This window comes from Dipodomys merriami, unplaced genomic scaffold, assembly GCF_024711535.1.
Source record: "Dipodomys merriami isolate MVZ:Mamm:240054 unplaced genomic scaffold, mDipMer1.0.p SCAF_19, whole genome shotgun sequence".
Classification (NCBI taxonomy): Eukaryota; Metazoa; Chordata; class Mammalia; order Rodentia; family Heteromyidae; genus Dipodomys; species Dipodomys merriami.
The window spans coordinates 26,883,902-26,905,003 of record NW_027203270.1 but is presented as its reverse complement, the minus strand read 5'-3'; the positions used below and the strand labels follow the sequence as shown (position 1 = coordinate 26,905,003).

Below are 21,102 nucleotides of genomic sequence, written 5' to 3'. Positions count from 1 at the left end.
GCAATTTTAAAAAAAAAACAAATCCTAGGGGCTGGGAAGGTGGCTCAGTGGTAGAGCGCTTGCCTTGCATGCATGAGGCCCTGGGTTTGATTCCTCAGCACCACATAAGTAAAAAGAAAAAAGCCAGAAGTGGCGCTGTGGCTCACGTGATAGAGCACTAGCCTTGAGCTGAAGAGCTGAGGGACAGACCCAGGCCCAGAGTTCAGGCCCCACGACCAGACCCAAAATATATATATATATATATAAAGAAATAATTACCTAGAAACCATTATGGGCAAGAACACCGTTCAGTAAGGTTGTTGTATTTTTTTAATAACTTTCCTTCCAGGATCTTTGTCCTCTGCTCAGACGGGGCCTACACTGTCCCTATAACACACCAAACACACTCAACTCCGCCCTCACATACCCTTTACCCTCCTTCTTTTTCTGCAGGCTTTCACTAAATCCAAACCTGCCCCAGAGCCTTTCCTGGTCAACTCAACTCTCCACAAACTTCTCCTCCTCCTCCTCACCAGCTGCACCACCTCCTACTATCCAAGGAATTGATCCTAGGATGTGGTGAGCAGGTCTTCACATCTGGACTGGTGTTCCATGGCAACTCTGCTGCTAGTCTACTATTAGTCCAGCTGCTTCCAGGACCCCCTTGCTTCTCCCTAGCTTAGCTTCATATTGATTGGCACTGGATTTGCTAGAGGGGAGAGGGGGGTTCTAGTACACTGCCTCCTCACTGATCCACGGAACCCTGGATACATTCACATGAGGAAAATGGCCACATTTATCTAAAAAGTGCAGAAGAGATCAACTGCTTTAGAATCCAAGAGCATGTTTCCTCTGGGGGAAATTCCATAAGCTATTGTGTTTCACATCATCTCTTTCTTGGTATAATGGGAAGAACAATGGAATGAGAATCAAAGAGCCCCACCAATCAGGGTGCCAATGGCTCGCCTCTGTATTCTTAGCTACTCAAGAGGCTGAGATCTGAGGATCATGATTTAAAGCCAGCACAGGCAGGAAAGCCTATGACACTCTTAAGTCCAATTAAACACACACACACACACACACACACACACACACACACACACACACACACACATACACACACACACACACACACACACACTGCCAAAGCATTCTAGAATTGCCTCTAACTGTATGACTTTGGGTAAATCAGCAGCTATTGCACAAGTGTCACATTCTGCTCTGTCTGTACATTGGCCAATGGCCCCAGATGGAACTCAGTTGAGGGGCTGGGTGAGACTGAGTATAAAGGAGGTCCTCTGAACAATTTAATGTCTAAGCAAGTAGGCCTTGCATGCCCACAACCACACAGGACTGTCATGGGTGATATACACATGTCCTCTGCAAGCTGTCAAGTGATTATAGAATGGAAAGCACTAAGCTGGATGTGGTGATGTCTGCCTGTAATCCTGGCACCTGGGAAGCTGACACAGAAAGATCACAAGGTTGGGGCCAGATTAGACTGCATAGGTAGACTCTGTCTCAAAACAAAGAAAGTCCCAGATGGTGGGAGAAAGCACCAGCAGCATGATTACACATCAGGTAAACCCTGCCATGTGGTCTGTCTGCCCAGATGTATCAAGGAAGTGTGAGGTCTTTCCCAAACAGAATGCTCAACAGCTAAGTAATGACCAAATCTCTGCCACTTACCACTGTGCTGCCTGAGGTGAGCCACTGCCCTCTCTGGACTAGGAAAAGGGACACAGGAACCAATGTGGGGCCATGGGAATTCTCACAGGTCATGCTTCTCTCATGAGCAGGGTATCCAGGGCCTGGCCTGGTTAGGTCCCACAGCCAGACCTATATGGTTCAGCATTAGAATCTGGCCCATGTGATGTCTGCTCCATGTCAAGGTCTGGTTGTCTCCTTTCAATGCTCTGTTTGAGCCTCTCTCCGCCATGAGGTCCCTGACACCCTTTCATTCCCCACATTGGGTTGGAAGCATGAATTGGCCTGCCTTTCCCCTCCCAGCTTGTTCCAACCCCAACTCTTAACATGGCTGCCTCAGGCTGGCTGCCCAAATGGTCCCCAGTGTCTTGGAAGCAGGGAAACAAGATCTAGGCAAGGGAGGAGATGATGGAAAGAAGAGCAAGGTCACCACCAGATCCAGGAGGCCTGGAGGGAAAGACCTTTGCCTCTTCTCAGGCCACCCTTGAGTGGGTGTCCACAGGCAGAGCACAGCTGGGAACTGTGGTCAACTCCCACCCAGATGGGATCAGCACCCGCTCTGTCTGACCACACCCGGAGACTTCCCTGGTATTAAATATTTTTAGATGACCACCACTTGCTACCCCCAGAGCTAGAAAAGAGCCTTGAAGCCAGACCTAGAAACTTTACTGCCTCTCCTGCCCAATCACTTCACTAACCATGGGAGAATCAACAGAAACCAGCCAGGGTCGGGTTTGCTATGCCAAGAGGACACACTTTATTGGGTACATTTCCAGGGGAACCTGGTTTGGCATGAAAAGCATAGTCAAGATCAGAAGCATAATACAACAAGAGTGTTGATAGAAAAACCTGCTAAGCAGAGGAACCCTCTAGAGAAGTGTAGAATCATCTAGGAGCCGGGAGCCTCAGGGATGTCCTCTTCCCCTGACCGCAGGCCCTGGCCGGAGAGCCGGTAGCAGGTCACAGAGGACGGGACTGCACATGCTCCCTGGAGGAAACCACCTTCCCATCTCTGATCTCTTCAGTGATGGTGCGGATCTGGGTGCTGACTTGAGGGGCTGGGGTACAGGACCCAGTCGGGGCACAGGGTGTAGAAGAGACATAGGGGACTCTCACCGCAGGCTTGCATTCTGTGGCACAAGGGTGGGCAGGAAGCCTGAGGAAGTTAAACCATGCATTAGGATACAGTTGGCCAGGGGGCAGTGACCTGAGATCCAGTATGGAACAGATAAGAGGGGATGGAGGAATCAATAGGGGATGACAACCAATGGCCTTGGACCAAGGAAAATCCCTGAGGATGTTCATGGAAAATCCCTCCCTCCATGGAAATCCCTGAGGGTAAAAAGGTTGATAGAGGCTGCTGGAGAGGATAATAGAATTTCCCAGTAATTTAAAGGTTGAAGGTATAGTTCTGTAGTAGAGCACTTGCTTATCATGCTCAAGGCCCTGGATTCAATCCCCACCTCCACAAAAACTAAAACCAAACAACCAAAAACAAAATTTAAAAAAAGGTTCAAGAGGCAGGTGGTTGGCACATCCCCCTGAGACTCCAGGAGGATTCTGTCTCAGCTTGGGCTCCATTACCTTCATCTATATGACAACCACATCAGAGACTGCTGTCCTCCGTGTCACATGGGGGAGGGGCAGGGGTGAGTGAAGCCCTTCCCCCAGCCCAACTCTCAGGGCCCAGAGCCCACAGCCCATGACACACTCACTTGCAATCTTCACCCTCCAGCAGACGGCGGTAGGTGGCAATCTCTGATTCCAGCCTGGCCTTAACATCCAGCAACACCTGGTACTCATGATTCTGCCTCTCCAGGTCACAGCGGATCTCAGCTAGCTGGGACTCCACATTGGTGATCAGACACTGCATCTGGGCCAGCTGGGAGCCGTAGCGGGCCTCTGTCTCAGCCAGAGTGGATTCTAGAGAATTCCGCTGTGGTGGGAAAGAGAAAGAGTTGCCAAGAGGAAGGAATCCCACCCACTCTTATACCTAGAAACCTGGGTAGCTCCATGTGGCTGGGATGAGGCCCCACAATAGCCCATAGGCTGAGGGGGGCCTGTCCTGAGCCGTGACAACTTATTCAGTCACAGGTCACTCACCATGCTCTGCTGGGCCTGTAGCTCAATCTCCAGGGCGTTGACCGTGCGTCTCAGCTCGATAATCTCTGTCTGGCAGCATTGCAGCTGCTCAGAGCTGGATACCACCTGTTGGTTCAGCTCTTCCGTCTGCAATGCATGAAAAGATGCAGAGCCTATGTTAAGACCAAGGAAAGCTCCTTGAAAGGGTCAGCCCACCCCAGGTGATTGGAGTCCAGGGCTGCCCCACCTGGGTGTTGAACCACGCTTCAACATCTCTGCGGTTGTTCTCCACCAAGGTCTCATACTGACATCTCATATCATCCAGTATCTTGTTGAGATCCACGGGTGGGGCAGCATCCACCTCCACGTTCAGTCGGTCCCCAAGTTGGCAGCGGAGTGTATTGACTTCCTACAGTGAGGAAGATGGTAGAAGGCTTGAGGGGTCAACTAACCTGAGTTCAAACTCTCTTCCCATTGCCAGCTGTGTACCATTAGATGGAATAGTTCACTTTTCTCCCTTCAGTGGGCATGTACCTACCTTCTCCTGGGGACTTAGGAGATTTAAGTGGGATGTTATCAGCCCTTTGAACTCTTATTGGGCATGATAGCCCACATGGAGTTTAAGAATCCCAGGCAAGAATGTGAACTCTGTGTGAGTGTGATCCCAGGCAAATGACTTAAGCTGTGTGTCTCCATCTTCTAGTCTATGAGCTGGAGCTTGGAATGGTTTCTAACTCAGAATTCGTGGGAGGATAAAGAATGAAATGCAAGGGTTTGATCTACTTTCTGGCAAACAACAAGCCCAAAAAGCCAGCAGGGGCATGTCAGCCGGGTGGGAACCATGGGGATGGTAGGGGTGGATGGGGAATGGTCAGGAGGCATCGGCTTCACCTCCTCGTGGTTCTTCTTGAGGCAGAGCAGCTCCTCCTTCAGGGACTCCACCTGCGCCTCTAAGTCGGCCTTGCACAGGGTCAGCTCATCCAGGATTCTGCGCAGGCCGTTGATGTCAGCCTCTACCAGCTGCCGCAGGGACAGCTCCGTCTCATACCTGTAGGCATAGAATCCTACCAAGTCTGCAGCAAGGGGAAGACAGGCTTGGCCAAAGAGGATCCTGGGCTTCAGTGTCTGTCTGAAGCGTCAAAATCATGGTGGCCCTTTCCCTAGTCCCAGGAGGAATCCAGGGACTGTGCAACTTTTCCCTATTTACAGGTCCATCTGGCTTTATTCCCACTGAACCAGCTCCAAAAAGTTAGGGAGCTGAGGCTAAACAGAAACCCAGAAAACCAGCCCCTGCCTTCCCCAGTCAGCCAACTTACTTGGTCCGGAAATCATCAGCGGCCAGCTTGGCATTATCAATCTGCAGGACCAGCCTGGCATTCTCAGATTTGGTCAGAAGGATCTGTGGAACGAGACACTTCCCATGAGCTGACCAGCAGTATAAGGGTAGCAGGGAGGGACATACTTTAAGAACAGGCAGCACCTCGTGTTCCCGCCCAGAACCAGGACCGTGGGTGTAGAGAGATCATGAGCCCCAGGCGGGACATCACAGGATTTGAGTTCTACATCCAACACTCAGGCTAAGTGATTTGGGGCAAGTTTCTGAACCTCTCAAAATTCAACCTCTGCCTGCAATCTTAGCTTCCCAGGAGGCTTGAGATCTGAGGATCAAGGTTTCCAAGCCAGCGCAGGCATTTGGATTTGGCTAATCCAAGAGACTCTTATTTCCAATGAACCAGCATAAAGCTGGAAGTGGAGGTATGGCTCAAGAGGCAGAACACCAGCCTTTAGCACAAAGACCTAAGCATGAGTAAAAGACACTGAGTTCAGAGTGCAACACACACACACACACACACACACACACACACACACACACACATTTTCTAACAATTCAACCTCTGTATCTATTAGATGAGTCCAATAATACCCCTCTCCCCAAGTTGAGCCAGTGTGAAGCATGGTGCTATAACCAAATGGAAGTCAGTAAATGGTCCTTCCCTCCCTGAGCTAAGACAGTGAGGGGAAATGAGGAATGGCTGGCAAGTTGGCACCAGTGAAGAGAAACCTGGGTCCTCAAGAAAACCAAAACCAAAAGTTTGCCCTCAGTTCCTATAAACGAGCGTCCTCATCTGGGAAGGTTTGGGGAGGCTGTCCCTCCTGTGGGAATGTAGCTTCTCCATTGAACAGCCGCCAGGTCACTGCTACCTTCTGCTGGAAGTCCTCGATGGTCTTGAAGTAGGACTGGTAGTCGGGGCAGATGTATGGGATCTGACACTCGTACCACTCCCGGATGCGGCTCTCCAGCGCCGCATTGTCCTGCTCCAGCTGCCGCACCTTCTCCAGGTAATTGGCCAGTCGGTCGTTCAGGAACTGCATGGTCTCCTTCTCATTGCCATTGAAGGCGCCCTCACAGAGCCAGTTCCCACTCCCCACAAAGCCAGAGGGATGGCATCCAGAGGGCAGGTAGGAGCCAGAAAAGCAGCTCCCAAGACCAGACAGGCTCGTCCTGAAGGAAGAGACGGACCCTGCAGGACCACAGGGCCTACAAGAGCCCACGGAGCGGATGGAAGACACCCGAGAAAAACCGCCTGCTGTGCCACAGAGGCCCTTGACAGAGCCAGAGGACAAGGTCGGGGTGCAAATCTGGGTGGTCATGATGCTAGCGAGGAAGGCGGCAGCCTAGCAAGGAGCTCAGGTTCTGGTTTCTCTGGGCCTCTCTCCACACTTATATACACTCTCTGCAGGGTGTTGTCATGTTACACATCTTTGACTCCTGGGAAAGCCTGTTTCCTATCCCAGAAAACTAATCTCATCAGGATGTAAAAATTTTTGCTATCCATCCAGAATTCCTTTCCTTGTTTTAAAAAAAAAATTGACTTTGGTTTGCTAAGTCAGGACTCTCTGCTGTTGTCACTTCCTAGCAGAATGAATTTTATTGCCACTTCAAAGAGTCTTTGCCCCAGATCCCATAAGCCGGGAGTGGCCTCACACAGGGCACTAGGTTCCTGCTCTTCTTCCCTCCCTCTTTCTCTGCCTTCTCCCATCACCTCTACTCCCTTCCCCTACCTTCACAGCAGCTCCTCTCTGCCTGAGCCACTGGGCAGGACAAAAACAGCTCAAAGCAAACTACAACTCATGGTTCTACCTTATGTTAGTCCCATAGTTCGCAATTCTGGGAAGGGACTGATAGTGTCTGCCTTTTACTAATGTGGAAACTGAGGCTTGCCATGGATAAAAACCTGGCAGAATTTGATGGGGAAACACAAATCATTTAAATAGGGATACAGGTGGACCCATTGCAACAATGAGATGTACAAGTCGTTATGTGGAAAAACAAACTTGACAACTTTGGTGCGGGTGGGGGGGGAGGATTGGATGGTGGGGGAGGTTGGGAAGGGGAAACAAAGGAGGAGACTACAATGCTTGATAAGAAATGTACTCATTACCTTGCCCATGTCATTGTAACCCCTCTGTACAGTATTTTCACAATAAAAAAAAAAGAAAGAAAGAAACCTGGCAGAATTTGGATCCAAAAGGAGAACTGTCAAACACCAATGTACTGCCCCTCCCCCCAGCCCACTTCTCCACACCACTGCGATCAAGTCTAGGTAGACAGAATGTAGAAATAGGAGAGCCGGGTTCCCATCCTAACTCTGTTGATGATACTGAGTGCATCCCTTCTTCTCTGGGATCCTCCACGTCTTCATGGGAATGAACGGCAAAGCTCATCCTTCAGTCTTGCCTGTTCTGTACAGAACAAAGGAGGGTCAGACAAGACAGAAGTAAATGTTTTAAAAACCATTCAGGGGGGCTATAGATGAGTTGGTTAGGCTAAAAAAACAGTTTCTGGTGCTAGTTTATGATGGAGCCAGCAAAGAGTCACAGGTGTAAGCCCTCCAATGGGATTGCTGAGTCTCTCTGCCTTCTAGGTATAGCATGATGGTGGTGAGGAAGAGGGTAGTATGGAAGCAAGCCTTAGTCCATGAATGCATCACTGTAAGTCTCCTGCTGCTATAGAATCTACTGTCTGACCAATGGAAGGAGCCAGAAGGCAGTTCCTTTTGTGCTCTCAGCATTTTGAGTCTAGTCTACTCAGATCTGAATAGGTCACAGAGATGTCCAACAGCAAAAAAGGAATCAAAAACTAAATAAGTAGCAAATAGAGTTAAATAGTTAAGCAAGCCGAGAAGGACCAAGAAACTCCATCTTGCAGGGTGCAGCTGGCTCACACCTGTAATCCTAGATACTCAGGAGGCTGACATCTTGAGGATTCTGGTTCAAAGCCATCCCAACAGAATCTGGGGGACTCTTATCTCTAGTTAACCAGCAAAAAGTCAGAAGTGGAAGTGTGGCTCAAGCAAAGTAAGAGTGCGAGGCTCTAAGTTCAATCCCCAGTACCAGCATGAAAGGAAAGGAGGAGCAAGAGAGGGGAGAGGGGTATAGAGAGACAGGGAGGGAGGGAAGAAGGGAAGGAAGGAAGGAAGGAAGGAAGGAAGGAAGGAAGGAAGGAAGGAAGGAAGGAAGGAAGGAAGAGAGGGAGGGAGGGAGGAAGGGAGGGAGGGAGGGAGGAAGGGAGGGAGGGAGGGAGGAAAGATAAAGACAAGGGGAGGAGAAGACAAAAGAAGGGAGGGGAAAGGAGGAGGGGGAAGGAAAGGGAAGGAAAAGAAAGGGAAGAGGAGAGGAAAGAGGAAGAAAGGAGAGAAAAGAAGAGAAGAGAAGGAAAAACCCATCCTTCTATCTTGAAATGTGGACTTTCCCAAGAACTAGGGAACCTGTTCGCTTTTTCTCTTACACTTGGTTTGCAAAGCTGGCGTTTATGGAAGCATTTATGTGCTTCTGAAGTTGTAATTCCCAACCTCTTAAAACGCTTTATAAGCTTCCCTCTGAAATTACCGAAGGAGGAGGATTGCCTTTGGTGGACACGCCTGGCCGGCTGGATGAGGTGGTTGAGAACAGCTGGTGACAGGCTCCTGGAGGCTGCTTCACGCTGCTCCTCCCAGAAAATAGGAGCCGAGGAACAGCACCCAGACCCCTATCTGCTTCAACAATGGCTTCCTCACAGCTGCCATCTCCCAGCGCTCCTGGGGGGAGTAGGACTGTCCCCTGGCAGAGTTCCTCAGCCCAGCACTGCTCCTAAGTCAGCTCTGTTCCCACTGTGGGCTGGGCGGTCCCATGTTGTTTGGGGCTGTTCACTGCATTGTAAAAAATGTTGACCTTATTACTGGCTTTTATCACCTGATGCCAATGGCAACTCCTTGCTCCTGTTTTAATGACCAAAAGTGGCTACAAACATTGTCAGTATCCCCTGGGGAAGGGGGGGGTGACAAAATAGCCCCCAGTAGAGAACCATGAGGCTAATCAGGACAGAGCCTGAGCTGCAAACCCACCTTCTCTCAGCCCTGGTTTTGTAAACAACTAGCAGTCTGTGAGGTACATCCAGGAAAATCCTTAATATCCTGCTGCAATTTGCCTCCAGGGTGACAGAATGCTTGACCAGTGGATGGTCCGTGCTAAGCCCTTGGCATGGCTCTTCTCTGTCTGGGGTCTCTAGATGGTGGACAGGCGAACGTAATGTTTTCTTTTCCATCTTTTTCAATCCCTTTATTGTGAAATCTCGGTTTCTGTATAAACAGGGGACACAAGCTGCTCTGTGGTCCTTGTCACCCACACCTGTGCTTCAGGAGGGCCACAGTAGACCCCAGAGATGTCTCTAGGGCTATGGAGAGAGCATCCTTCCTCTCCGGGAGCAGGTGACAAGCTAGACGAAGGAGATGGCTTTGGGGCCATCTTCCCTCCTCTGTCTTATGTGTATTGTAGGATGCAAGGCCACCTCTCTAAAGGAAGTATGGATGGGAGTCATGGGAAGGCCTGTGGCTGGGCTGCTGCCCAGAGATGCAGTAGCTTGAGCAGGATTCCACTCTAGATGCTCCCAAAAGCACACAGCTGAGCTGCAGGTAGAGGTGCCAGTTAGATGCTAGTGCTCTAGTGCACCAATGTTCTAGTGCTCAGAAGATGGTCTCTGTCCTCCATCACCCAACCTCAGAGAAGAAGAGAAGTGGTATGCCTAGTAAAGACACTGACTTTTCCCAATCCCATTTTGTAAGGCTATCAAGTTCAAGATCACCTGCTAACTCTATGGTTACTTCTTTCTTCACCTCCCAGAAAGCTTCTACCTGGAAGCCATGGGTCTGCATGAACCAAGATCCAAAATAGCAAGCCTCAGTCCCCTTGTAACCAGCTCTGTGCAGTCTCTCCCATACTGAATACACAGCGTAGCCTGTTACAATGTCTCCAAGGAAGGAAGGCAATCTCTAAGCAAGGTATCTGCTTTCTCTGCTCCTCTGGGCTTTGGTCAGAGTGTTCCATTTACTATCTCCAAGAAATCCCAAAGACAGCAAAGAAAGAAAACTAGGCAAGAGTCCAAAGGGGCAGCTAGGCCTCCGGCCAATGGGCACAAGATTACTCAAGAAGACCAGTGTCATTTTCCTTAGAGAAACCTGCTGGGTCAGCCTTCATCCTCCTCCTAGTGCCTGGCCCAGCCTGAAGTCACATACAGCTCCAGAGAATTACCCACCATTCAAGACACCTAATCCCATCCATGACCTCTGCAGAGCCTATCAAGGCCCCACCCAGAAAAATGGGGGAGGGGGACACAATTGATCATCATTTCCCCCACTCAACTTTTTTTTTCAGTTTTGTGACAAAAAAAAATTGACTTTTTCAATACACAAGAATTGACTTAATCCACAAAGCACCTGGGATCCGCGGCTGTCTATTCTGTGTCAACAACCACGTCCACAGCACCCACCAAAGCTGCTGACAGTTCATGTCTGGCTCAAGTACAGACATGTAGGAACAACTACGTGAAGTGAAAGAAAGTATTCTAGCAAGGCCAAAAACAATTTTAAAAAAGACTTAGAAATTCAGACATTTCTAACTGACATGTTTAATTTTCTTTTTTCTAAAGGATCCAAGAATGACCATGTTCCATTCCAACGGTGAAAGATTCAGGGTCTTTCACAGACCTAGGAAGAACCAAGCTGCCCAGACTCAACAGATAAAAATACACCTAATATTTTGGACCCATTTATACTAAAATGTTATTGTCTACCTGCAATGCCAGTTTCAGTGGCCACCCCGTGTCTCTGTGACAACTCTTCATGAGGAAGCCTTGGCCAAGTAAGGGCAGATGCCTCCCTCCTGTCTCGTAGCCTGTCACCATGATCTGCTCAGGAAATGTACCTCAGGCTTCCCTTTGGGGAATAAAATGTGCCTTTTGGTTCCTATATATCCTGGTCTCAGCAGCTGCCATGTTTACCTTCCCAAGCCCAGGGGCTTAATTGTCTTCCCTCTGGTCCTGGCCATTTGGGGGACTGATTTCCACCCTCATTCCTGCTGCCTTCAGCACAATGATTCAGACCTTCCTAAGCAGGAGTTGCAAAGTCTCTCTCTGTGTTCCATTTCCTGGTCTCCCAGGTGCCCCAAATCTGCATCTGCATCCACCGTCACCAGGCCTCACCAGGCCTAACCAAGAAAGCCATTCCCCCGACTCCGTGGCTGCCTCTCCATAAAGGTCTTCAAAAGAGTTCTGGAAAGCTGGGTGCCAGCAGCTCGCACCTGGTACCCATAAGCTATTCAAGAGGCTGAGATCTGAGAACTGCTATTCGAAACCACCCTGAGCAGGAAAGGCTATGAGACTCTTATTTCCAATTATCCACCAAAAAGCTGGAAGTGGAGCTGTGGCTCAAATGGTAGAGTGCCAGCCTTGAGTGAAAAAGCTAAGAGACACTGCCCAGAATCTGAGTTCAAGCCCCAATGCCCAATACCACACTCTCTCTCTCTCTCTCTCTCTCTCTCTCTCTCTCTCTCTCTCTCTCTCTCTCTCTCTCTCTCTCTCTCTCTCTCTCTCTCTCTCTCTCTCAAGAAATGGCAGGGCTCCAAGTAATGGCTTTTCCTAAAACTCTCAAGCTCAGCAAAGCTCATGGGTGTCCAGATGCCCTCACAGGCTCTCCCTATAGTAGTCCTGAATTCCCATTGGGTCAGTCGTACTCTAATCAGGCATTGAAAGTCCCACTTTTCTAGGCCCAGAATGTTTTAGAAATCATACCTCTCCTAAGATACAAAGTATTTTCTCTTCTCCTGGAAGGTAGTTTTGGCAACTGCCCAAGGCCTTGAGATGTTGCACCAAGTGGCTCTTTGCCGTGGTGGTGATTCAGTCTGGAGCCATACCTCCCTGGTCGTCTTGAAATCACATTCTGCCTTCGTATCCCATACGCCACAGTCCTCTTGCCTGTGGGCCAGCTCTTTCTTCAAACCCCCGCTGACCAGCAGCTGCCATCTGGAAGAGTCCGAGGACTCCTGCTCAGAGCCACTGAGTCTCTTCCTCCCTCTCCCCAGCTTTTATGGCCTGGAGAGCTCCAGAGCATCCTTCCTATCCTTGATGCATCTGCAGAACCTGGGGTTTGCGGGTGATGCAGAGTGTGGTACTTCAGTGTCCAGCGTCCCCTTGATTCAAGTGTCATTTAACTGAACCACAAAGTAAACTCCCAGAGCACCCTGTCTGATTGGATTCAGTAGTCTGCATTTACAGGGGCTGGCCTGCAGTCCATCTAACATCATTCTTGCTAACGACGGCCTGTCTGTGGCCAGGCCTCGGGCTCAAGGCTGTCATTAAACATGCTCTGTGCTGTGGCTTTTCCTTTTAAGTTGCCCTGAGATGCCCAGATGAAAAAGCTTTATGACTGTTCATATTAAAAAAAAATGGACCAGAGAGTAAATTGCCAACTCCCCCAAATGCCTACCCCAACAGGTGCCTGTACAAATCTCAGAAGCACACCCAACCATCTGTCCCTTCCTGAGCCAAGGGAAGGAGTCAAGTGTTGTGTCCAATGCTCCTACAACCCCCAAGGAGCTACTTAGACAGATGTGCCTCACATCCCCTGCTCTTCCCCAACCACCAGCAGCCCCAGAAACACCACTCAAAGGGCTGTAGTCTACCAGGCAGCTCCTGAGACCCAGACACTGCAGGGAGGGAGGGAAGAAGGAGCCCAGACATGGCGTGGAGGATACTGGGCAATGCCTCATCACACCCCGTTGTCACTCCTAGTACTGCTATGCCTAGCACTGGGGATGGACAGGACCTCTGGCTGGAACCCAGCCTGGATCTCTGGTGCTGCCCCTCCACCCTAGATCCCAGCAGGTGACCAGAGGCAGTGGCCTGCTTTCTGGCATGAGCCTGCCCCCTACAGGGCCTGGGCAGGACAGACAGGCCCATGGGAAGGGCAGAAGTACACTGGCCCATGAACCTAGGGAGGAGCCTTGAGGACAGGGAGGAGCCTTTGGTTCAAGGTGAGGAGAAGCCAGGAGCTTTCAAAGCAGCACAGTACTTAGCCACCTGGGTGCAGCATCTGCCAAGTGTGTCAGGCTCTTCCTTCCAGAATCTGACCCAATGCTGAGAAATGTGTACGCTACAGGAACATCACTATGATTGAGTCCTTTATCCCCTGGCGTTGGGGTCTGAGGGAGAGCCTTGTGTCTCATTGGAACCACACACCACAGGTCTTATTGTCCGTGAGTCACTAAACACACAAGGGCCTCCATCCTTCTATAGGTGAAATGGGTGAACCATGCTGGCTCATGAGATTACTGTTTTATCCAGAAAAAAATCCCAAAACCAGAATGAGATCCAGACACACAGCCAATCCAGCTAGGATGTTTTATTTCTCTGTTCAAGGACCACTCTCCATCATTCAGGGGACAAAAAATGGCCCCGAACTCAGATAGCTCAGGGATTATAAAGGCAAAAACCACATTTCGTTGTCAGCAAGAAAGCAAGTTACAAAAGCAGAACTAGCAGTCTAGCAGTTAATGATCACAAATGGCGATTACAATTCCAATAATCAGTCAAGACAAAGTTCTCATCCTTGACTTCCCTTTATTCTTCTAGAGGGAGATCCCACCTTTCAAGTTTGGCCTTATTAATCAATAAAAGCTAACTGCTAAGTTCCATGTTTTAGTATATTTGCTGAGCAAGAATAATCACCAAAACAAAAAACAAAACACCAGACATTGGGACATTGGTGGCTAGCCTTGCAGAGCATTGGCCCTACTTTCACTCACTCTGCAATTCTCAGCAAATGTCAAGCCACAGTTTTGTTCCCCTTTCTGAAGTTTGCACTTATTAATTTTAGGCCCTGGGACTTAATTATCCCACTTGAGTTTCCTTCTTCCTTGATCTAATTAATATCTGCTTTATTTAACCTGGCCCTAACAATTCCGGCAGAGGCAGCATGAAATAAAGGCTGTGAAGGAGCTTTGCCGAGTATGTGGTGAGTATGTGGTCCTGGGTGGGTATGCGTCCTTTCCCCTGCTCCTCCGGTGCTTCATTCACAATGGATGACACAGCAATGAGTCAGACACAGAGGCACTGGGTGTTTGTTCACAGCTTCAGGCAGCAGCCAGAGGGTGGCCGGATACCTAGGACAGCCCCAGGGGAGGGGGGCAGGAGGGGGGGTGAAAAGCCCTGGACAGAAAGGCATGATTCTCCACTCATGCTTCAACCACCTCCCAGACCAGAGAGCCAGGATGACCCACCTTCCTCCATAGCTCTTGAATGAGCCTGGGCTGGCTCGGACAGAAGTGTCTGGCCTGCATAGCTCCCCCAGCACTCCCAATGAGGCTGCAAAGGTGCCCAGATGGGAACGGCTTCTTTGTATTCTCTCTTGGGTCTGGGTGAAAGTCTACCAGGCCTGAAGTTCAGCACCTGTCCCTGCCCCGCCCACGTAGCCATCCCTGGGGGAAGGGGATAAAGCTACCCCTAATTACAACTACCCCAGGCCCAGCAAGGCCTGAGATCAGGATACCAGGCTGCATTAGACCAACTGTGGGCAGCTCAGCTTTGGGGGCAGAGGGAAGATGGTCCCAGACCCTCTGTGTCAGGACAGAGGCTGTTTTCCTTTGTGCCTCAGTGAAGTGTGCTTACTTTGCTCTTCCATTTCTCATAGCTTCTATCTATTCATCTTCTCATTCTTCCATTCAACAGTCATTTATCTCCTATAACCAGTTAGCCAGGAGGATGTGGATGACTGAGTAACTATCCCTGCCCTGCAGGAACTCACAGGGTAGAAAAGAGAACTGGAAAGGTCATGGCCGAATGTGGTGTTTATTGAGCACTTACTATGTGCCAGGGGTTGGTCTAAGGACTTAACTTGAATAACCTTCAGATAACACTCAGCAAAATAAATGCTATTTGTTACTGGGTGAATCTCTCAGTCCATCTGGGCCCATCTCCTCCATACCCCAGGGGCCCGCCCTCAGAAAATCAGCCAGAAACAAAAAATACATTTGCAGAAAGGCAGGAAACTTTATTGAATGATCTATTCTTTTGAGTCAAGAAATGGAGAAACCATAGAGGGGATAAGGCCGGGTAGAGAGAAGAGGAATCCAACCAGGAAAGAAGAGCAGGGAGGGTTCACCCTCAGAGGGTGTCAAGGCCCAAAGGGTTCTGGAAGCAGAGGGATTGGGCCTCAGACCCTGCGGCCCTCTCCCCCTCCTGCTGGACACCATCAGCTGTCTTCCCTGCTAGGGAACCACAGAGGGGAGGAATTAAAACCTTCGGGCAAAGGCATTGCCGTTGGTGTTACTGGTGCCAGCACTAGCACTGCCGCTGGCACTGGCACTGGAGCTAATAGTAGTGCTGCTGCTGTGGGTGATGGTTCCTAGGATACAGAAGGGAAAGCGGTGATCAGGAGAGAGGGGGGTGAAAACTCCACTTTAGGCCAGGCCAGGGTCCCCAGAGGGCTCACAAACTCCTGATTAGTCAGGAGGTGGATGGATGAGGACTCAAGGGTCCCTAGCAATGGCTTTCTCCAAGCAAAGACTTCAATTTTGGAAGGAAAATAGGTAACAAGTGACTCCTTCCATTCCCAACTCCCCTAATCACTACACTGAGGAAGGAGGCAGTAAGGCCTTACCTCCTGCCAGCTCCCATCAGGAACCCAACCCACCTCCCACAGAGAACTTACCTCCTGAAGAGAAGCCTGACATCCTAGAAGGGAAAGAAATGGCAGTAATCAGAGGGTGATAGAAAACAGGTATTTCTCCAGCCTCATAGAATGGCTCATATCATTGTTTGGAGTCCTATGTTACATTTTTTTTTCCTAGTAGTACCTCCAGCCCTAGGGGCTGTAACACCAGGAATCCACAGACCTTCCTACCTCTCTGCCTGTCCTGCCTGTCCAAATATCTATCTAAAAGCCCTTCTAAAGGAATTATTCTTGGTCCCAAGAGGCAGAGCACCTGCAGGTAAACCCTAAGGTTTACTTAGTACCCTCTAACCACAAGGATAGCTTGGCTTTTTTGTTTGGTTTTGGGCATGCTGGGGGACAAACCCAGCTAATGCTAAGCAAGCATTCTACACACCCAGCACAAATCCACCATCTCAATACTTTGGCTGGGCTACATCCAAATTAATATACCTCTATCCCTGCCAGCCCACGCAAAGGCCTGAATTATAAATTTTAAAGGTGTCAATCCTGCAGCCCACTGTGGAAAGGTCCCTGGGTCTGACTGGAGAGACTAGGGGGATTCTGACCCCAGCTCTGCTTCCAGGTTTTTTAAACTCAGATAGGGCCAGGTCCCTCTCTGGCATGGGTTAAGCTGTCTCAAAAGCCCTGCCCGATCTGCACCAGTGCTCGCAGCCACTCTCCCAAGAGGACAGGGCCTCAGAACCTACTTGGAGTCCTGGCCCTCCAGCAGGCTGCGGTAGGTGGCGATCTCCTGCTCCAGCCGGGTCTTGATGTCCAGCAGCATCTTGTACTCCTGGTTCTGGCACTCCATCTCACTGCGCAGCTCGCTCAGCTGGGCCTCGAGGCTGGTGATGAGCTCCTGAATCTGTTGCAGCTGCAGGGCGTAGCGGCACTCCGTTTCCGCCAAGGTGCTCTCAAGCCCAGCTTTCTGGTGGAGCAATAAGGAATAGGTTACAGCAGGAGCCAGACTTGGAGAGAGAGCTACAGGTGAGGGAGAGTGAGGGGGCCAAAGCAGAGGGGTACCATGCTGAGCTGGGACTGCAGCTCAATCTCCAGGCCCTGAAGTGTCCGCCTGAGCTCTGTGATCTCTGTCTTGCTGGTCTGGATCATGGCAGCATTGGAGGATACCTCCTTGTTCAGCTCTGCGCTCTGAAAGTCAAGCAGGAAGCAGAGGATGGGGGGAGCTCAACTCGAAGCCACGCCCACCCTCTGGCCAAGAGCTCATGTCTGCCTAGCCAGCATCACCTGGCAGGCTACAACACGCGTGGGGTAAGAGGGCTAGTACCTTGCTCTGGAACCATTCTTCAGCATCCCTACGGTTCTTCTCTGCCATGGCTTCGTACTGCTCCCTCATCTCAGCCAGCACGCGGGTCAGGTCGATGCCAGGGGTGGCATCCATCTCCACGTTGACCTTGCCTACCACTTGGTTGCTGAACTCCTTCATCTCCTGCACAATGGGAAAGGAACATGTATAAGATTTATTGGTCTTCCCTCACTTCGGCCTTGAGTGGCCTGTAGATCACTCTGGAAAGGGCTTCCAGAACCCATATGGAGCAGAGGCTGCCTCTTTACCTCGGGGCAGGGAGTGGGGGGGGGGTCCCTCATCCCATGGCAGGCCTTCACCCCATCTCACCTCCTCGTGGTTCTTCTTCATGTAGGCCAGCTCCTCATTCAGACTCTCGATCTGCATCTCCAGGTCGGTCTTAGACAGGGTCAGCTCATCCAGCACCCTGCGCAGTCCGTTGATGTCAGCCTCCACGCTCTGGCACATGGTCAGTTCATTCTCATACCTGAAAGCATCAGAATGGTTTCTCTTTAAAAGCAAGGCATAAAGAATATAAAATATGCCCTGCCCTTTCCCCCTGCTCTAGGTTCTACTACTTCTCCAAGACCTTCTCCTGCTTGTTTTTTAGTATCCCCACCCCCCCCACCCATCAGAAGAGCCTTTGTCTAAAATGAGAGCAATAAACGGGAAAATGGAAACTCACTTGAGTCTGAAGTCATCCGCAGCCAGCCTGGCGTTGTCGATCTCAAGAAGAACCCGGTTGTTGCCAATGGTGGCTGCCAGGATCTACAAAATACAAAAGTCATCTCTGAAGGGCTAGAGAGCAAAGGATGGGCAGGACTTGAGGGGTGGGGCTCAGCTCCTCCAGTACTCTGTGACTTTAGCATTTCCAATCTGACCAGGATGGGAGATATCCAGGATATCGATTTCAGAGGAAAGCACTCCAAAATACACATGTTTGAGTAGCCCATAGCCTCAGACCCTCTACCTCTCTAGCCTGCTGTCTGGAAAGCCTTCTTCTTAAGGTCAGGGGAGATTAATGCATGCTCCAGTAACACCCCTGGAGCCAACCTTCCAGCTGAGACTACATCAAGCAAGTCTTCTCATCCATTTGAATCTCTCCTCCAAACATTTACAGTCCAAAGCACTTAGAGCTGGGACTCAGCCCAGACTGGGGTTTCTCTGTCCTGACAAGCTAATGTCACAGTATGAAAGACAGGCTTCATGGAGAAGCTCCAGGCCCCATACTGTCCTCAGCCTCTGCTTCCTCCTACCTTCCATGGCCAATTGAGAATCAGAGGTTACATGGACCCCTTCCAAAGATCAACAGTTTAAGCCCTGGGTTCAATTCCTTGATACCACATAAACAGAAAAAGCCAGAAGTGGTGCTATGGCTCAAGTAGTAGAAAGCTATCCTTGAGCAAAAAAAGCTCAGGGACAGTGCCCAGGCCCTGAGTTCAAGCCCCAGGACTAGAAAAAAAAATCAACAGCTATTTCCAGAACTTTGAATGAAGATGTCTTTCTTTCTCTGTGCATGTCAATCATGCATGATGACTTTCTTTTTAAATGCCATATTTCCAAATATCTCCATGGGGTCTGGATGATATAGATAGAGTCACTAATGAAATAACTACTCAGGAAGCTACACCATTTTTAACAAAATAACATCAAGAAATATGAATCAGAGAGGATGTGTTTGAGAAGTCATGGTATGAGAAAGAAAGTCCATCAGAAGTAGACTCTCGGTAGTTCACGATTAGAATTGTCCCCTCCAAGAAGGGTAAGACTTGCTTCACACCTGTTTCCTGAAACATGGCATGTGCAGGTCTGGCTTTCCAGGCTCCACTCAACACCAAGGAACCCTTCTGGCCATCCAAGGGCTCACCTTTTCCCGGAGCTCTTCGATGGTCTTGTAGTAGTGGCTGTAGTCCCTCTCTGGGCTAGTTGGGCTCTGCTTCAGGTGCCAGTCACGGATCTTCACTTCCAAGTCAGCGTTGGCCTCCTCCAGAGCACGCACCTTTTCCAGGTAGGAGGCCAAGCGATCGTTGAGGTTCTGCATGGTGATCTTCTCATTGCCAGAGATGAGGCTGCCTTCACCGCCAAAGTCACCAAAGCCACCACCAAAACTTCCACCAAAGCCACCTCCAAAGCCACCACCGAAGCCACTACCGGCTCCTCCGCCAAATCCACAGCTCATGCCACCCCCGTAGCCTCCAGCCGATCCTCCAGAGACAAACCGAGAAGAACAGGTAGAAATACTTCGACCTCCTCCAAGCTGGCAAGAGCCACCTCCAAAACCACCTCCATAGCTGGTGGAAGAGCTCTGCAGGCGACAGCTCATGGTAGCAGTAAGACTGAGAGTAGGTGCAGAAGGAAGCGTGGCTTGGCCGGAGCCGAAGACTGTGGCTTCTGCTCTGGTGTGAATGCCTTTTATGCACCTCCGTGGGGGTGGTACATCCTCGATCCTCCCTTCTCCACCCTCTGACTTGGTGCCTGGTGCCAAGATACTTTGTTTCCCATAATCCCAGTTACCCCTGCTCTCCAAGGTGGGCTGTGCCTTTTGGGGGTGGCTTTTTTTTTAATCCTTCACAAAAAGGATGATTCAGAAGGACCAGTGGTTTTGACAACTGAATTCTGTTTCACCTCTTCACAGAAGGAGCTGGCTCCCAGGCTGTCAGCTCCACCCTGTATCAGAATGGGGACTGAGCTGCAACCTTCTTCCAGGGAGCCTTCAGGAGGGAAGGGGTAGCTGCAAAGTAGCCCTGTGCTTTCTGAAGTCTTCACATCCCTGAGACTTCCTTCTTTCCATCTCTAAAGTGTGTGTGTGTGTGTGTGTGTGTGTGTGTGTGTGTGTGTGTGTGTGTGTTGGTAGTGGGGCTTGAACTCAGGGCCTAGAGCTCTTACTTGGCTTTTTCACTCAAGGCTGGCACTCTCCCCCCAATTCTGGCTTCTTGCTGATTAAGTGGAGATAAGAGTTTCAGAGACTTTGCTGCTTTGGGCTGGCTTCAAACCCTGATCCTCAGATCTCAGCCTCTTAAGTGGCTAGAATTACAGACATGAGCCAGCTGCCCTAGCCTTCCAACTCTAAAATTTCTGACTACAAAGCTATAGGTTCCTTCTAGCACCTCAGCCCTCCCAGTTCACCCAACAAATCTGATGACCAGCGGTGTTGATCTTAGAGAATCAACTACCTTGAGCATGTTTACACAGAGAAAGAAATGGCTTCTTAGACATACACAAAATGTAATGGTGACAAGAGTCCTTTGACTCTGAAGAAAATGAAGCCCAGAAAAAGACATACCCCTGTAGATTATACATGCTAATATTTGCTAGTTCTTACCCTATGCAAGGGATGGGCTACGTACATCACACTCTCTGTCTCATTTGATCTTTGCAGAGTCCCTTGAGGCAGGACCTCTTAATATCCTTCACATAAGGAAACTGAACCTTAACGGTGAAGATCTAAACTGAGTTCTGCCTGACAGGGAAGAATCGCTTTTAGACATATTTTTCAGGCACTACAGACTATAAGCCATGAAGTGCTCAGCCCGATGCATCTTTGGCTATGCATACCACTGTGTAAACCACCATCCAGAACTTTCTAGAACCCCATAAAGTTCCTTGTGCTTTTTCCCAATAGTAACCATTCCTCCAATGTCTGTCACCCAGAGATCAATTCTGGGGTTTTCTCTCAGGGGATAGTTTGCTTCCCCAGAGCACATTGTAGAGATATTTCGGCTGTCACAACTGGAAGGTTTTTTCCTCATGGAATGTAGAGGGTGGAGACCAAGAATGCTGCTAAATATACTACAATACACAGGGAAATGCCCCTATAATGAAGAATTATCAAGCCCAAAAGGTCTCAGGTACTGGGGTTGAGAAGTTGTGGATCAATCCAGTGCATGTGTTCAAAATCCCATTGAACCATCTACTTCAGAGACCCCATCCAAAACAGGCTTCCTAGTGCCCGAGCAGAGCCTTCTTGTAAGACGTCACTCTTAGAGTGTGTTTCATTGAGAGGCCACA

At 49.8% G+C, this 21,102-nt stretch overlaps 2 protein-coding genes across 2 annotated transcripts; both read right to left on the bottom strand.

The window, feature by feature from the left end:
* Positions 1–2,484: 2,484 nt before the first annotated feature.
* On the bottom strand, positions 2,485–6,420 carry LOC138831019 (keratin, type I cuticular Ha6). Its single transcript, XM_070028062.1, has 7 exons — positions 5,971–6,420; positions 5,085–5,167; positions 4,660–4,816; positions 4,016–4,177; positions 3,790–3,915; positions 3,402–3,622; positions 2,485–2,842 (listed from the first exon to the last, which is right to left on the bottom strand). Exons 1-7 carry the CDS (start codon positions 6,418–6,420, stop codon positions 2,647–2,649), a joined length of 1,395 nt encoding a protein of 464 aa, XP_069884163.1. The 3' UTR covers positions 2,485–2,646.
* Positions 6,421–15,123: 8,703 nt separating this feature from the next.
* Krt13 (keratin 13) lies at positions 15,124–19,464 on the bottom strand. The gene is made up of 8 exons (XM_070026822.1): positions 18,962–19,464; positions 17,780–17,862; positions 17,425–17,581; positions 17,077–17,238; positions 16,815–16,940; positions 16,499–16,719; positions 15,789–15,811; positions 15,124–15,482 (listed from the first exon to the last, which is right to left on the bottom strand). The coding sequence occupies exons 1-8, from the start codon at positions 19,415–19,417 to the stop codon at positions 15,370–15,372; spliced, it is 1,341 nt and encodes a 446-aa protein (XP_069882923.1). The 5' UTR covers positions 19,418–19,464; the 3' UTR covers positions 15,124–15,369.
* Positions 19,465–21,102: the final 1,638 nt, after the last annotated feature.

Coding starts and splice junctions, on each gene's coding strand:
- LOC138831019 (XM_070028062.1), bottom strand. CDS start 6,420: ATGACCACCCAGATTTGCACCCCGACCTTGTCCTCTGGCTCTGTCAAG. Junction 5,168..5,970: donor TCGAGGACTTCCAGCAGAAG/GTAGCAGTGACC, acceptor CTCGTTCCACAG/ATCCTTCTGACCAAATCTGA. Junction 3,623..3,789: donor TACAGGCCCAGCAGAGCATG/GTGAGTGACCTG, acceptor TTCCCACCACAG/CGGAATTCTCTAGAATCCAC.
- Krt13 (XM_070026822.1), bottom strand. CDS start 19,417: ATGAGCTGTCGCCTGCAGAGCTCTTCCACCAGCTATGGAGGTGGTTTT. Junction 16,720..16,814: donor TGCAGTCCCAGCTCAGCATG/GTACCCCTCTGC, acceptor TTGCTCCACCAG/AAAGCTGGGCTTGAGAGCAC. Junction 15,483..15,788: donor GTCAGGCTTCTCTTCAGGAG/GTAAGTTCTCTG, acceptor TCTGTATCCTAG/GAACCATCACCCACAGCAGC.